Genomic DNA, 17723 nt, shown 5'->3' with positions numbered 1-17723 from the left:
AAACAATGACTCCAATCTCCACATGGCTGGTTCATTTCTTTAAAAAACAATAAAATATAAAAGGGGCACAAAATACAATTATACCTTTTAAATATATGAGATTCCTGGTATTACAGAATGGATAGATATTGTTGTGCAATGGCTGAAAAGTACCGGGCAGATAAACATTTTTGAGACACAAATTGGAATGTGTGAGAGGGGAATCAAACCCCTCTCAGTCCACCTCAGCATAGTCTCCAAATACCACTTTTACCCCAGCCATTAAATTTTTGCAGAAATAACGTGTGCAACAAAACGTTTATTAACAGCACTAAAATGTACCTTTGTATAAAGATTACCATACAATTACACCTGAATAGCTAACCACTACGGTATGTGAACTACGAGGAAATTGTAAGCAATGGCTGAATCTCATATCTCGTACTACAAGTACTTACTTCCCAGATGATGGTGAAGTAAGTGCTGCTTTGTATATAGTAAGCTAATATGCCTAAATTGGGACCGATTGGGACATAACTATCAATATACTGTAGGGGAGAACTATTTCGTCAAGTGAAAAGACGAGAGAAGCATGGAAACCCCTACTCTTTTACTGCGAAATGGGCTATTATTCCAAAAAGCATGCAAGATGCGTACTTCAAAATTCCACCAGAAATAGTCACAATATAACAGTTTTATTTCTGGCTATAACACTGCTACTGAAGGTTGTAGCCAGCAAGGTTTTTGTCTATCCTGAACAAATCCTCATGCGAAACTTGTCTGCAGTGAGGCTCGAACAGTGCTCACTTGCGCAGAAGGCCGCGTCATTAACACAACACTATTTAACAGGGTAGTCAGTCATTCAGTCACTCAGTAAGAGACATTCACTCTTCTTCTCAGCTTATGCGGACTGGCAAAAATCTGACCCAAAATAAAGTAGACTGAAAATAATATGGCAAAATGCCTGGATGTTCTAACCAATTCTTGTGCATGTTTTTTGGGGTAATATAGTCCACAATCCCATGCGCAATAGGAGGGATTTGCAACGATTCTATTGTCTTTTCACTTGACAAAAAAATCAGTTATCGTCACCTATATTGATAGTTATTGCATCAATGTCATTCACTTATGAACACCATAGTCAATTTTTCAGACGACACCACGGTGGTAGGCCTGATCAGAGACAATGACGAGTCAATCTACAGGGTCAAGTGCCTGGCGGCATGGTGCACTTATAACAATCTGGACCTCATTGCAAAGAAAACTCATTGTGGAATACAGGAAATCTAAAGGCTATAGTCACACACCATTTCTTATCGATGGCACTGAGGTGGAGCAAGTGTCCAGATTCAAATTCCTGGTTGTCCACATAACTTAGGACCTCTCCTGGTCCCTCAACACCTCAGCCCTGGTCAAAAAAGCACAGCAGCGCCTGTACTTCTTGAGGAGGCAGAAGAAGGCCCGCTGTCTTCCAAGATACTTGTGAAGTTTCACCGCTGCAAAATCGAGAGCATTCTGACTAACTGCGCCACAGTGTGGTTTGGTGGTTGCTCCGTACCCGACCGGAAGGCACTGCAATGGGTGGTGAAAACCGCATCACAGGTACCCAGCTCCTAGCCATTGTAGACCTCCAGCAAAAGCGGTGTCTGCGCATGGCATCACCAGGGACCCTTCACATCCATGCCAGAAACGGTTTGCCCTCCTTCCTCACACATCCACTGTAACCCTGCTGAAATCAGTAACCCATCACTAACCATATCCACCCTTTGTACCACTGGTCTCTGTCACTGCCTTACAAAGCCTGATAAGGAAGTTTTCAGCTGTCTTCAAATATGAGCCATTGCTACTTTTCCTTTATTTCATTTGCATATGCCGACTTACACCATAAAATTGCCTTCACTGCACATTTCGAAATGCCACTGTACTTGCATTTTCAATTGTTACATAAACGTCTACCTCGGGAACCTCATTGCAGCTATCCCTGCATTTCAGCTGCACATGCTACCCTACTCCATCAATTTGCCTTTATTGCAAATTCAGAATGCAATTGGTTTTTTAGAATTACCATTTGTATGTAACTATTTATCCCACTTACATCATAATTAATACCACCCTCCTCCATTTTCTGCCTTCCTATTTGCTTCCATTGCACATTTAGAATTGCCATATGTAATGCATTTGCATTAATTGCAAATCTATTCATTCCAGTTGCACATACATATACGTAAATTTTCTGCCCTCTTCTATTTGAACTTCTAGTCAGACAAATTGCATTCCATTGCACTGTACTTGTTAAATGACAAGAGTTCAATCTATGAATGAAATGAATGTTATGAATGTGCTCCTCCATGAACTGCCACCTTAACGTGGTGGAGGGGTTTGAGTACCCGAGTGACCCTAGGAGCTATGTTGTCTGGGGCTATATGCCCCTGGTAGGGTCTCCCAAGGCAAACCGGTCCTGGGCGACAGGTCAGACTAAGAGCGGTTCAAAAACCCTTTATGATGGAAAACATTTTGAGGACCGTGACGTCGCCCGGTATGGCGCAGCCGGGGCCCCACCCTGGAGCCAGTCCCGGGGTTGAGGCTCGTATGCAAGCATCTGGTGGCCGGGCCTTTCCCCACAGGGTCCGGCTGGGCTCAGCCCGAAGGAGCGACGTGGGGCCGCCTTCCCGTGGGCTTACCATCTGCAGGAGGGACTGAAAGGAGTCGGTGCGTAGAGGATCGGGCGGCAGTCGAAGGCAGGGGCCTCGACAACCCGATCCCTGGACACGGAAACTAGTTCTAGGGACGTGGAACGTCACCTCGCTTGCGGGGAAGGAGCCTGAGATTGTGCGTGAGGTTGAGAGGTTCCGACTAGAGATAGTCGGGAACACCTCTACGCACGGCTTGGGCACTTGAACCACACTTCTTGAGAGAGGATGAACTCTTCACCACTCTGGAGTTGCCCATGGTGAGAGGCGGCGGGCTGGTGTGGGTTTGCTTATTGCCCCCAAGCTCTGCCGCCATGTGTTGGAGTTTACCCCAGTGAACGAGAGGGTCGTTTCTCTGCGCCTACGGGTCGGGGGTAGGTCTCTCACTGTTGTTTGTGCCTACGGGCTGAACGGCAGTGCAGAGTACCCAACCTTCTTGGGGTCTCTGGGAGGGGTGCTGGAAAGTGCTCCGACTAGGGACTCCATCGTTCTACTGGGGGATTCCAACGCCCATGTTCAAGCATAAGGGTGTCCATCAGTGCACGTGGCACCAGGACACCCTAGGCCGCAGGTCGATGATCGACTTTGTTGTCGTTTCATCTGACCTGCGGCCGTATGTATTGGACACTCGGCTAAAGCGAGGGGTGGAGCTGTCAACTGATCACCACCTGGTGGTGAGTTGGATCCGATGGCGGGAGAGGAAGCTGGACAGACTCTGCAGACCCAAGCGTGCTGTAAGGGTCTGCTGGGAACGTCTGGCCGAGTCTCCTGTCAGAGAGATCTTTAACTCCCACCTCCGGCAGAGCTTCGACTGGATCCCGAGGGAGGCTGGAGATATTGAGTCCGAGTGGACCATGTTCTCCACCTCCATTGTCGAAGTGGCCGCTCGGAGCTGTGACCGTAAGGTCTCCGGTGCCTGTCGAGGTGGCAATCCCGTCAAGCTGAAAAGGGAGTCCTATCAGGCCTGGTTGGCTTTTGGGACTCCTGAGGCAGCTGACGGGTACCAGCAGGCCAAGCGGACTGCAGCCCGGGTGGTTGTGGAGGCAAAACCTCGGGCCTGGGAGGAGTTCGGTGAGGCCATGGAGAAGGACTATCGGCTGGCCTCGAAGAGATTCTGGCAAACCATCCGGCGCCTCAGGAGAGGGAAACAGTGCCCTACCAACACTGTTTACAGTGGAGGTGGGCAGCTGTTGACCTCAACTGGGGATGTCGTCGGGCAGTGGAAGGAGTACTTCAAGGATCTCCTCAATCCCGCCGTCACGTCTTCCATTGAGGAAGCAGAGGATGAGGGCTCAGAGGTGGACTCGTCTATCACCCAGGATGAAGTCACTGAGCTAGTCAAGAAACTCCTCGGTGGCAAGGCACCGGGGGTGGATGAGATCCGCCCTGAGTACCTCAAGTCTCTGGATGTTGTGGGGCTGTCTTGGTTGACACGCCCTCTTTTTAAGAAAGGGGACTGGAGGGTGTGTTCCAGCTACAGGGGGATCACACTTCTCAGCCTCCCCGGAAAAGTCTATGCCAGGGTACTGGAGAGGAGAATATGGCCGATTGTTCCTCCTGAATCAGAGGTTCTACTGTGTGGTTTTCGTCCGGGCCGTGGAACACTGGACCAGCTCTATACCCTCTACAGGGTGATGGAGGGTTCATGGGAGTTTGCACAACCAATCCACATGTGTTTCCTGTGGAGGGGGCTTTGGGAGTATGGGGTCCTGGGTCCTTTGCTAAGAGCTGTCAGTTCCCTGTACGACCGAAGCAGGAGCTTGGTCCGCATTGCCGGCAGTAAGTCAGACTTGTTCCCAGTGCATGTTGGACTCCGGCAGGGCTGCCCTTTGTCGCCGGTTCTGTTTGTAATTTTTATGGACAGAATTTCTAGGCGCAGCCAGGGGCCGGAGGGTGTCAGGTTTGGGACCACATGATTCTGTCTCTGCTCTTTATAACCACTCGTTACAACCTGACACCCTCCGGCCCCTGGCTGTGCCTAGAAATGGCTGGAGGTAGCCATCAGAGGATGGGTACATGGTGGTCATAAAGGGATGGACATGGTCTGAAACAATGCTCAGGTAGGCCGTGGCATTTAAATCATCCCCAATTGGCACTAAGGGGCCTAAAGTGTGCCAAGAAAACATCCCCACACCATTACACCACCACCAGCAGCCTGCATAGTGGTAACAAGGCATGATGGATCCATGTTCTCATTCTGTTTACACCAAATTCTGACACTACCATCTGAATGTCTCAACAGAAATTGAGACTCATCAGACCAGGCAACATTCCAGTCTTCAACTGTCCAATTTTGGTGAGCTCGTGCAAATTGTAGCCTCTTTTCCCTATTTGTAGTGGATTTGTACCACTACAACAGCAGTGGTACCCGGTGGGGTCTTCTGCTGTTGTAGACCATCCGCCTCAAGGTTGTGCATGTTGTGGCTTCACAAATGCTTTGCTGCATACCTTGGTTGTAACGAGTGGTTATTGCAGTCAAAGATGCTCTTCTATCAGTTTGAATCAGTCGGCCCATTCTCGTCTGACCTCTAGCATCAACAAGGCATTTTCGCACACAGGACTGCCGCATACTGGATGTTTTTCCCTTTCCACACCATTCTTTGTAAACCCTAGAAATGGTTGTGCGTGAAAATCCCAGTAACTGAGCAGATTGTGAAATACTCAGACCGGCCCGTCTGGCACCAACAACCATGCCACGCTCAAAATTGCTTAAATCACCTTTCTTTCCCATTCTGACATTGAGTTTGGAGTGCAGGAGATTGTCTTGACCAGGACCACACCCATAAATGCATTGAAGCAACTGCCATGTGATTGGTTGATTAGATAATTGCATTAATGAGAAATTGAACAGGTGTTCCTAATAATCCTTTAGGTGAGTGTATAGGCCTAAGGCATATACAAAGTGGAAAACAATGGCCCATAGAACACGTCTAACCAAATTATCCTGATTTCCTTTTTAAGCTTTAGCCTACTCATTTTGAACTGAATTAAAGTATCTAACATTCCCACAAGTAGATCATCAGTGTTCATTCGGTTTACATGTTCAGACAAAATACTTCCAACAATACATTACTTAATATTTTTATTTTGTAGTTACATTTCAATGTCAAGCAAAAAAAGCTATATGATTTTTTTGTCCGTAACGTGCAGCCCTACTACATAATAATCAGTAACCTATACTTCTCCACTTCAATCATCAGTCATTTACCGTCCATCATCCAACTTTTACCATAGCAAGGTTGGTGTGTCAGCTGACCTGTGGCACCCCCCAAAAAAAGGTCAGTCTAGAAAACAGACTGAAGAAAGTAATGCCAGAAGCCCAAAGTGCTGAAACAAACATATGCTGCAAATCTGCAATTTTTCCTTACATAATAGGTCAATATGAGTTAACATTATTTTATGAATTTTAATTAATACACCCAATCTGCCCCCAAAAATCTATCTCATTTCAATTCACAAGACAGAATGAACGTGCGCGTCGGCTGTCAAGAATTGAACCTCAGCGTTTTGTGAAGCTTGAACGCTGCCACTTGACGTGACGCAATGTGAGTGGTGTAGCAGCAGTAATTGATTCCAAAGGGGGCATTACTAAAGGTTTGACGGCTGATGGCAACGCTGAACGCTTGATGGCTGTAGGCAGTGTCCGAAATTAACTTTAAGGCTCACCAGCCCGGGAGGCTGGTCGGTGAAAAAATCTGCTAGGAAAAATCCACTAGCCGAGTATATTTTTTACTAACCGAAACAATAAATTGCCTTTTTGTGTCACAGAGAACAACTCCTCACCACAGCCATAGCATCATACTGTAGCCATCCTCTTGAAACTCCTTTATCTCCAAACCTCCATTTCTCACAAAACTCTTTTTAATACAATTCAAAAAATCCTCCAAGGATATGTTTGTTATTTTAAATCTAATTTCCTAAAAATACAAAAAATATTGCCATGAGGCTGAGAACAATGACTCTCCAAGTATTGCATATACATTCAGCATTTTAGATGTAGCAATAATTTATTATGGCAACAAAATGTGACAGAATTCACACTGGGCTTATGTCGCATGTCACTACTTTTCAGGAGAGACATTTGTAAGAAGAAAATTGTGTTCTGGGACACTGTCACTTCTGCAGAAATGCCTTCTTGAAGGTGCGAACTTGTGACTTAACAAACTAGTATGCAAAGTGTAAATACGAATAAAATGTAAAACTCAAACCCTTGTTTAACCACTGTAAAATACATGACTTTTCCTGTATTGGCTGAAATAATGAAGAGGCTAGACATGCTGACATACTGAGTTCTGATTGGTCTATCAAGTCATGGGCTTAGAACGCGACTACTTGGTCAGTCTCATTGCGATCCCGGGAATTTCCAACATGGACAAGAGCGAACACATTGCTAGAGCTCTTAATCACTTCCCTAAATTCAGCTGCCACTTTCAACAAATCTGAGTGGGAACAAGTTGTTTGAGAATACTTTCTGAAGGACAATGCCATTAACCTTCTCATACTCGGAAGATGAATCAGACAAGGACGAGGAAACCCCAGACTTGGATATGGTTCAAAATGTTGTCAGAGAACGAGAGTTGTAGTGTTGTCACAGTTTTTGACCGTGTGATGGAATCAGTGGAATATCCTGCAGCGTATGAGATGGAAATTGACAAAATACAGGCATTTCATTGCAAATGTGGAGATGGACGAAAAGAAAACGTTGGCTTGTCTTGTATAAAACTACTGTCCACGGATTACTTTTACAAACAAAGGACAACCATGGCATACATGACAGAGACAATGGAAGTCAACAGACCAAACGTAAACAACGTAGGACTTTGTATGTTTTTCAGAGGATTATTCCGTCTGCCGCAAAATATTCCTACATGTTTTGCGGCAGACGGGTAAGTCTAACGTTCGCTAACTAGCTACAGAATTCCTTTTCAGAAAGTTGCTAGTTATCTAGCAATGGCTACTAACGTTATTGTTAACGTTAGCTAACTAATGTAACAACGTTAACTTACCAGCTACTATTGTCCACCTGCTACTATTTATTATGAAACCTGCTGCTAATCTACTTTACTGTTTATACCTGACGTATGAAGTGGCTGTGATTAATTTTGTATTTTATTTTTTACTAGGTTTGATGTAGTATGTGTTTATTAGAGACTAACCAGACCAGTTTAGCACAAGGTCAGTGTCCCCATTTGAATACTTAAATAGCTGGATAGGGTTAGGCCTAAGAGTGTGTGAACTACACTGAATGGGCTTTTCTCAGACCTAAGAAGAGCAGATTATCAACTTGTAAAGCAGCATATCTTTCCCATAACTTTATCAAAATAAAATACCATTACAAAGCAAAATTCAAATTTTGCGGTAAGAACCTATTCCAGAATTCTGTCATAAATGTTCTGAGAATAGCCCAAAGAAAAGTTTTGGATGTTTTACAGACATCCATATCCTATGAAATTATTTACATTTAAGTTATTCAGGATAAAAATCAATTGCTCTGTGTTTTCCTAAAGGTTGGCTTAAAGGGATTAAAGAGGTTACTAATAGGAAAACTAGTAAAAGATTACTTGCATTTTAATATGAAAATATTGAATTAATATCTCATAAAGCCCCTATTTATTAAAGGCTTTATAAAAACCTACATTAATATTAACAATATATGCTCATGGGTCAGGATTTTATTCCTATAACCTGTCTCTCTTTTGGTTCAGTCACTCTCACTACTCTCTGGGCCACTGTCTTCCAACTCCCTCAGCCTGCTGCATCTCCAACACCTCTACCCAAGCTTCAGTCACTGGATCACTACTTGACAATCCATTTTCCAAAACTAAAAACTTACTTGAATTGTATAAAGCAATTACAAGGGGTTATTCAAATGAATTAGATATAATTATTTTCGATTTAACATTTTATTAAACTGTTGTCAGTGAAATGTTTAAGTTTTGTGGTCACCTTGCTAACGTAGTTTCCATTTGTGGCCTCTAACTCAGAGGTGAAGAATTATGCTATTTACCAAAATATGAACCTATTATCTATGTACCTGTCTAATTATTCACAAAACTAAAATGCAGACGGGAGCATGACCATTACAACTTTAAACTTATAGACAACGCAGCTTATAGAAAATGTACAGTCTTCAGTCTGGGAGATTTCTCTTGCTTCAAATATCATTACTGCTTCAATGTCAGTGCAGAAATGATTATCTTACTACAGCACTAGCTAGTAGCAACCAGACAATTCTTAAGAATTCGTTTATTAAGACCTGTTGTCAGTGAAATGTTTAAGTTTTGTGGTCACCTTGCTAACGTAGTTTCCATTTGTGGCCTCTAACTCAGAGGTGAAGAATTATGCTATTTACCAAAATATGAACCTATTATCTATGTACCTGTCTAATTATTCACAAAACTAAAATGCAGACGGGAGCATGACCATTACAACTTTAAACTTATAGACAACGCAGCTTATAGAAAATGTACAGTCTTCAGTCTGGGAGATTTCTCTTGCTTCAAATATCATTACTGCTTCAATGTCAGTGCAGAAATGATTATCTTACTACAGCACTAGCTAGTAGCAACCAGACAATTCTTAAGAATTCGTTTATTAAGACCTGTTGTCAGTGAAATGTTTAAGTTTTGTGGTCACCTTGCTAACGTAGTTTCCATTTGTGGCCTCTAACTCAGAGGTGAAGAATTATGCTATTTACCAAAATATGAACCTATTATCTATGTACCTGTCTAATTATTCACAAAACTAAAATGCAGACGGGAGCATGACCATTACAACTTTAAACTTATAGACAACGCAGCTTATAGAAAATGTACAGTCTTCAGTCTGGGAGATTTCTCTTGCTTCAAATATCATTACTGCTTCAATGTCAGTGCAGAAATGATTATCTTACTACAGCACTAGCTAGTAGCAACCAGACAATTCTTAAGAATTCGTTTATTAAGACCTGTTGTCAGTGAAATGTTTAAGTTTTGTGGTCACCTTGCTAACGTAGTTTCCATTTGTGGCCTCTAACTCAGAGGTGAAGAATTATGCTATTTACCAAAATATGAACCTATTATCTATGTACCTGTCTAATTATTCACAAAACTAAAATGCAGACGGGAGCATGACCATTACAACTTTAAACTTATAGACAACGCAGCTTATAGAAAATGTACAGTCTTCAGTCTGGGAGATTTCTCTTGCTTCAAATATCATTACTGCTTCAATGTCAGTGCAGAAATGATTATCTTACTACAGCACTAGCTAGTAGCAACCAGACAATTCTTAAGAATTCGTTTATTAAGACCCGATTGGCCACCAGGCCGCAAACTTCGCTCCTTAGTACCGTATCCCTTCAAAAATGCACACATATTTTCTCACTGAAGTTGCAGGTGGATTTCAATGTAATACAAACATGTGTCATTTCCTCCAAGCTGTTAATTTGGACCCTGACTGGAGTGTAGCTCCTACGTTAGCCGCTCAACACCCCCCCCCACCATTGTTTCGTAGCACCACCCCAAACTCTCCACAAGATGTGTGGTGTAGGTTTGCTGCTCTGTTAATTTCACGGTGTAGGTCCACCTTGCCTCGTACTCGTTTCCAAAACGTATCTTCCTCCAACCATTTATCATTAAACTTGCTCCTCCCCATCGTTTTTTTTTTGCCTTTCCCCATCTTGGCTGATCCCTACCTGGCAACAACTGATAAGAAAAAGATGACAAGCATCGAGATGCCAACGTCTGTAACTAGCTAATGAAATGTAAAACGTATATTAATGTCATAGTCTCTTGTTGTCTAAGTAAATCAAACAAATACAAACTAATTACACATTTTACATGCCGTGCCACTGTGCGTGACAATTTTCCCCATCAGCCTTAAATGCACAACCTGCTAATTTAATACCAACAGCAAATTTATGGTCAATTTAAGAACTTATTTTATTTATCTAGGAGCCGCGATACCCTGTAGTATGCGATTTGAGATTCAGCATTAGTCTTAACCTGATACATTAAATCAAACTTACCAGATGATGCAACTACATCTGACCCAGAAGGCATGACCAATATTGCTGACTGTCCAGCACTAGCCTCTCTCACATTTGTTTTAACTTGCTTCTCAGAGGGTGGCCCATTTTGACCGGTGGCTTTGGCATCAGGTTCTTCCATGCAGGTTGTGATGCCTCTTTGAGTGGAATTCTGAATGGGCTGTTGCTGGAGTGTTTTTCGGACAGTGGGAGCAGGTTTAGCCTGGGCTGGACTCTGCCCGGTAGCTTTAGCTAGCTGCTCTGAAAGCAGTGTGACTGCCACATCCTGACCACCGCTTTCCAGTTCAAGTCCATAACCTCTTTCTGTGATGGATAGGACACGGCCAAGGAGCTGCTGGCCAACACAGAGGGCCTGGAAGCGGCTTATAGACTCAGTGCCCCACTGGGGGCCCAGAGGCTCAACACCTAAAATGGATGAGGTTTCCACAGTTTGACATTCAATTGAGCATGTTTAAAAACTATTTTGATTTTGTAAACATTAACCTAAAAATCCATCAAATAAACAAACAAACACACACACACACACACACCTGAGAGCCAGCAGCGGATGGCCAGGAAGTGGTGTTCGAGGAGCCTGGGTGTGATCGCTCTGAGATTAGCTTGTTCTACCTCATTGGTGTTGCCATAGTCCACAAAATACACACGGGCATTACCATCAGGATGCACACTCTGCACCACACCACGGTACCATGCCCCATCACCTGTGGCGGAGATACAACACCCAAAAAGGATTAATTAAATGTGAGTATAGTGTAAAAGGACAATAAAGTTGGTAGTACGATAAACTGTTTTTAAAGTATAATAAATCTAGTAAAATCTAGTAGTTGTTTTGAGAAGTACTAGTAGAAGGAATGCGAGAAGTAGGTGTAGCACCAGTAGTGGTAGTGTTTTACCAGAGAACAGGGCGCAGCAGGGCTCTCCCACACTGGGAATGCAAGGGGTCATGTCTGTCTCACAGTGATGCCTCAGTTCATCACCCAGATCTACTAGAACCTGCAGATCTAATAAGATAAACATACTGCTGATGAGGCAAAGCAAATTACAGCGAACACAGGTACACAACAGCGAGTATTATTTGTGGGCCATCTTATCAGTTTGTTGCATTTATTGTGTAGAAATAAAACAAAAAATTACCTCAATACCTTATTACATAAACAACCATCATCAGAAATAAACTGAGATGGTGACTATCACTTTAATGTCCACCTTTTAGTGACATTATACACTTATGCTAAAGATGTTTATCTTATCCTTGTGGTAGATATTTATACTAAAAGGCTAATATTTCTATATTGTGAGGTTAAGAATGCAATGAAGATGCATTTACCTTCCTGGTTACATTTGTAGCAGTAGAACTCTCCAGGATGCTCAATCACACTGACCACCAGTGACATCATCTGGCCATTTGTGGGAAGCTCAGCACATGTCCACAGCAGCTCTGTTCCCAAAGAAGGCTTGACCACTAGGGAACAAAGAAAAGTAATAGAATGGATAAGTCCAGATACTCTAATATAACCAAAACTAAACTCTTGTTTTGAGAAAAATAAAAAGCAAAATACCAAATGTAGACTAAACGGGCACTAGGGTCAGGCAGTATACATTTTTTTTACCATCATAGCATCCGGAAATATTAAGGCGGTAAATGCAATTACCAGGGTTATGAAAAAACATTGCCGAGGGCAGGAGGGAGCTGTCTTGGCTAGACTGCAAAACACAATGTCATATGTTCCTGCAAATTGTCATAACCATCTTCCACTGACTGAAATCCTAAAGTCCAGAAAAATTGTTACAGAAACTCTCTCATCCAAATAAGATAGAAATGTTGCAATGGCTAAATTCACAAGTTTGATAACGAAGCAAATGTTAATTATGCCTAAGATTTTTGTAACTAGATCATATTAACTAGATACATATTTAATTAGATAGAAAAATACAACATGCAAAATGCTAATACAAACAGAATGAAATGGGCTAATAATTTATCTCTGTATTTAATAGAAAATAGTACAAAGACAACATATCAAATGTTGAAACATAAATGTTATTGTTTTTGGAAACAATACTGCAGGCAGTCCAGTTAAGCACCCAGACTCTTACTACAGAGACATGCTGTTGTAATACATGCAGAACGTGGTTTGGCATTGTGCGGCTGAAATAAGCAAAGCCTTCCCGAAAAAATTAATTGTCTGGATGGCAGCATATGTTTCTCCAAAACCTTTATATATTGCTCAGCATTAATGGTGCCTTCTCAGATGTGCAAGTCACCCATGCCATATGCATTAATGCACCCCAATACCATCAAGGATGCTGGCTTTTGAACTTTGCACTGATAAGCCAGACAGTCCCGCTCCTCTTTAGACCAGAGGATGCGGCCCCCCATGATTCCCAAAAATAATTTCACATTTTGAATTGTTTTCCACTTCGCCTCAGTCCATCCAGGACAGTTTTCCACTTCAGTCCTTCCTAAATGAGCTTGGGCCCAGAGGTGGCGGCAGTTCTGGATCTAGTTTATGTATGGCTTCTTCTTTGCATGGTAGAGTTTCAACTTGTTTTTGTGGATGGAGCGACAAACTGTTCACATACAATGATTTTCTGATGTGTTCCTGAGCCTTCGCAGTGATTTCCAATACAGAATCATGTCTGTTTTTAATGCAGCACCACCTGAGGGCCCGAAGATCACGGCCATACAATATTGGAATGAGTCTCTTGCCAGCAACAGAGTCAGAGAGTCGCAGAACTTAAGGGGAAAGTTTCTGTTCTCCATCAGTATTTTCAATCTGCTAGTTCAAACTCACAGATCTAATAGCCTACTTCGTCACCACGCAAAGCCTTTCAGATGAACATTACCAGCCAGAGCCAAACGCCATTTGTCGCCATTATCATACAAAACAGTCCAATTAGCATACACATTCTCCTCCTCCGCATCACCATCCAGCCAGAGCATCAATTCCAACTACTGGACCTATATAAACTATATAGAATAGTTATGAATTACAGAATTTGTTTGTTTTAAATGGTTAATGAATTAGAAAAACTAAAATACAAGAATGTGTTTGTATTGAAGGTCTTATCATACAAAATAAAAAAAAAAATTATACATAGAAGGATTATTTCTAAGAACACAGGCTATAGTATTTTCATTCGTTTATTAGGCCCTACAAATGTACAAAATGAAAATTACACATCACTTAGAATTTAGTTTTCATTTTGATGATGTACAAGGTAAAATAAAGAGACATTATCAAGCAGTTTGTGATGATCAAAGGATATCCGCATGAATAGCCATGTATGGGCCTAAAGCACAGTTGCTTGACAAACAATACTTTGATAAATAAAGGTAATAAAATAATTTGCAGAATTAATAATTGCTGATCGTCGGTATTTCGTTTTGAAAATTATTATTTAGCCTAATACAATTGTAGAGTCTCACTCCAGTAAAATAAGAAAATTCAGAGCAAGGAGAGGGTGTGTACGTCATTTTTCTCTCTCCTAATAAAAACAGTAATGGTGCAATACGTTTTTTAAATTAGTGATTGCAAAAGAATGTCTGATATTTTGTTTTGTGAATAATTATTTAGATGTACATTTTAGATTTACATTTGATGAATTACTGCAGCAATGCGGTGTGGCATGGAGTCGATCAGTCTGTGGCACTGCTCAGGTGTTATGAGAGCCCAGGTTGCTCTGATAGTGGCCTTCAGCTATTCTGCATTGTTGGGTCTGGCATATCGCATCTTCCTCTTCACAATACCCCATAGATTTTCTATAGGGTTAAGGTCAGGCGAGTTTGCTGATCAATTAAGAACAGGGATACCATGGTCCTTAAACCAGGTACTGGTAGCTTTGGCACTGTGTGCAGGTGCCAAGTCCTGTTGGAAAATGAAATTTGCATCTCCATAAAGTCGGTCAGCAGCAGGAAGCATGAAGTGCTCTAAAACGTCCTGGTAGACGGCTGCGTTGACCTTGGACCTCAGAAAACACAGTGGACCATCACCAGCAGATGACATGGCACCCCAAACCGCCACTGACTGTGGAAACTTTACACTGGACTTCAAGCAACGTGGATTCTGTGCCTTTCCTCTCTTCCTCCAGACTCTGGTCCAAAGGAAATGCAAAATTTACTTCTGACACTGTATCTTGTTCAAGAGTGGCTTGACACAAGGAATGCGAAAGCTGAAACCCATGTCTTGCATACGTCTGTGCATGGTGGTTCTTGAAGCACTGACTCTAGCTGCAGTCAGAATCTGACCAATTTTAGGGGCCCTACAAGCCCGGATCACTGATAAAAATGATATAATTGATGCTTTTAATCACCATTTTATTGCTGCAAGATATATATTTGATTCAGTAGCTAAGTCATCAATTCGTGATCTGGATATGGATGGAGGACATTTGCTGGCTGAATTAACTTTAAACAATGTAGAGTTTAAAAGAAATCTAGAAATATATAGGGGCAGACAATTTGGAACCTTGTCTGCTAAATTGCGGAGAATCCTTTTATGATGGTGCGGTAACCCATATTTTAAAATGTATGTTTTCTTTAGGAATTATTAAAACATTATGGAAATCTGCATGCGTTGCTTCTCCATAAGGGCAACAATTATCGACCAAATTCATGGCTTCCTTGTTTAACTAAGATTCTGGAGTCATTGGCTAATGAGAGCAGCATCGCCACTTCAATTTAAAATGTATAGCACCTTGGCATAGCACTGTTAATGCATCCACACCAGTTCTATAAGGATTTGTAAATGCCCTGGATGCTAAAATGACATGTCCCCTCACGACGTAAACTAAACTAAAACGTTAAAAACAGTCAACTGTGTTTGAAAGTATCAGCTCTCTTTGAATTTTCTCTGCTTATTTTACTGAGGAGTAAGATTCTACAAATGCATTAGACTAAAAAATTACAAGTACTTAAATCACACATCCGGTCTCGATTAAAGGAAACATATTAAAGATCAAAATCTTTACTGTATATTGTTTAATACATGTTTTGAGCAGTGTGTAATGTAGCCACTGAAGCTTGAGGCCAGCAACGTTTTAGACTAGCTACACAATGAAAACAATGACCCTAATTAATCCATGGCTGGTTTGTTTCTTAAAAAAACAATGATAGTTCAATAGCCAACCACCACGTGACGTAAATAGAGAGCAATATTGTTGTTGGTGCCATTTTTCCATTGCAATATAACCATCAACAGTTTTCCTTTAGGCTTACTATAATGTAGCCAGCAAAGTTATTGTCAATCCAGAATAGGGGTGAGATTATGAGAATTTCATGCCATGATTATTCTGGCCAAAAGTATGATTTAAGATTTTATCCCAATTAAAGTGGGGCTTGGCGGGAGACTCCTAGGAGACAAAGACAGAAGTAAGAGACAGCCCAATAACAATTCTCCATTACAACACTTTTGTTCTTGTTATATTATTAAAAATGGCTTTTAAATGCACAACTTTTTTTTTTGCATTAATACATATAATAATTAGAACATGTAAATCTGTAAATGTATACGGTTGCCGGCTAACAGAGCAATTCAGCTACATTGACAACACATTGTAGAGGATGTGTAGTGGCATAGTAGCCTACAACGTGAGATGTGCACTCCACTTAAAACAAGTAGTAACAAAACAAGTTACTGATGGAACCCTGATGACTGGCAAGAGGTTTTGCAAGTCACACATGAGGATTAGGGGTGAACATAGATTTAATTTCTTACTGGTCCTGACCTGTGGGTGTACGCATTTGTATGCACATTGTATGTTCCTAAATAGCTAACGTTAGACCTATATGACGTGTCTATCCCTCATAACCTCATAATTCATTATAACAGCTCTCTGTTATGTTGTGCGCATCATATACAGTGGGGCAAAAAAGTATTTAGTCAACCACCAATTGTGCAAGTTCTCCCACTTAAAAAGATGAGAGAGGGGGAAAAAATCCTGAAAATCATAATAGGTTGTATCTGTAACAGAAATGAATCTAGGACCCAAAATGTGCAACTAGTGAAATCCAGCCGAAATTCCCTCGGACCACTCAGGGATAACTATATCCCATGGGAAACATACATGAACATAGATTCAATGACCATCAATTTAAATAACTGTTCTAATCCCGTGATAACTGAGAAGCTCAGTTTGTATGATTGTGCCCAGACTTGGTCACCAATACTTGTTTATGAATTGCATAATGTCTCGCTCTGTATTACAGATGCTCCAGGAGCCACACAGAGTTTAGGACAAAGTGATTGTCCCACCACGACTCAAGCAAACTTCACGGCTCTAAGAGCATTGCCGGAGCAGGTCTATATAGTCTGTGGTGGGAAAGCATACAGTTGCATTCCTAGAGACGCAGGCGGAGTATGCTACATGGCGTACTTGGTCCCTTTGATTAGGCGAGCTGACCATGGGGAAATGGCTGCCTTACATCAATCCAAACCTCGCCATAAGCGAACACTTACGTATATTCAGTGTACTGATCCCAGGATATGGCACATACACCTCACAGGAAGAGATAATGGCTTTGTCCACAGTGTTGGAGAAACACATGAATTTGACAACTGACACAATTACGGCAATTGGGATGGAGCTGAGTGAAACCCGTTCAGTCGCTTTACAAAATAGAATGGCAATAGATATAATATTGGCTTCCCAGGACGGTGTCTGTAAGGTGGTGGGATCTGAGTGTTGTACATACATTTCAGATGCGTCAGAAAAGGTAATAATTTAGTCCAAGAAACTAATAAAGGTGTAAAAGAACTTCATACAGTTCATGGGTGGGACCCATTCTCAGGGACATCCTCTATGGTTGGTCCCTGGGGGATGACAATATACGTATATATAAAAGTTATTGACTACTGCCTTATATTGCCCTTTTGTTTGTTTGTGGTATGTTTTTGTCTTGTTTAGAGGAGGAAAGGAATGTTGGTTGTGCTGTGGGAAAGGTGACGAGGTAAATCTTCAGCAGGACGGTGGTAGATGCAGATCAATGGGTTTTAGTACAGGATAGAGGAAGATACACAACAGGG

The 17723-nt window shown here is 41.8% G+C and overlaps 1 protein-coding gene across 7 annotated transcripts in view; it reads right to left on the bottom strand.

The window, feature by feature from the left end:
- The window catches only part of tdrd1 (tudor domain containing 1), a 148560-nt gene that overhangs the window by 22772 nt on the left and 108065 nt on the right, over window positions 1–17723 (bottom strand). For all 7 annotated transcript variants that reach the window (XM_013131971.3, XM_013131973.3, XM_013131972.3 and 4 more), the window contains 4 exons: window positions 12026–12160; window positions 11592–11699; window positions 11229–11399; window positions 10678–11103 (listed from right to left, as the gene is read on the bottom strand). In XM_013131971.3, coding sequence (XP_012987425.2) covers window positions 10678–11103; window positions 11229–11399; window positions 11592–11699; window positions 12026–12160 — 840 coding nt within the window. The remainder of the gene's footprint in view (window positions 1–10677; window positions 11104–11228; window positions 11400–11591; window positions 11700–12025; window positions 12161–17723) is intronic.

The sequence above is a fragment of the Esox lucius genome, chromosome 5, assembly GCF_011004845.1.
Source record: "Esox lucius isolate fEsoLuc1 chromosome 5, fEsoLuc1.pri, whole genome shotgun sequence".
Taxonomy (NCBI): Eukaryota; Metazoa; Chordata; class Actinopteri; order Esociformes; family Esocidae; genus Esox; species Esox lucius.
The sequence above is the reverse complement of the archived record's forward strand: the minus strand, read 5'-3'. Positions and strand labels throughout refer to the sequence as shown.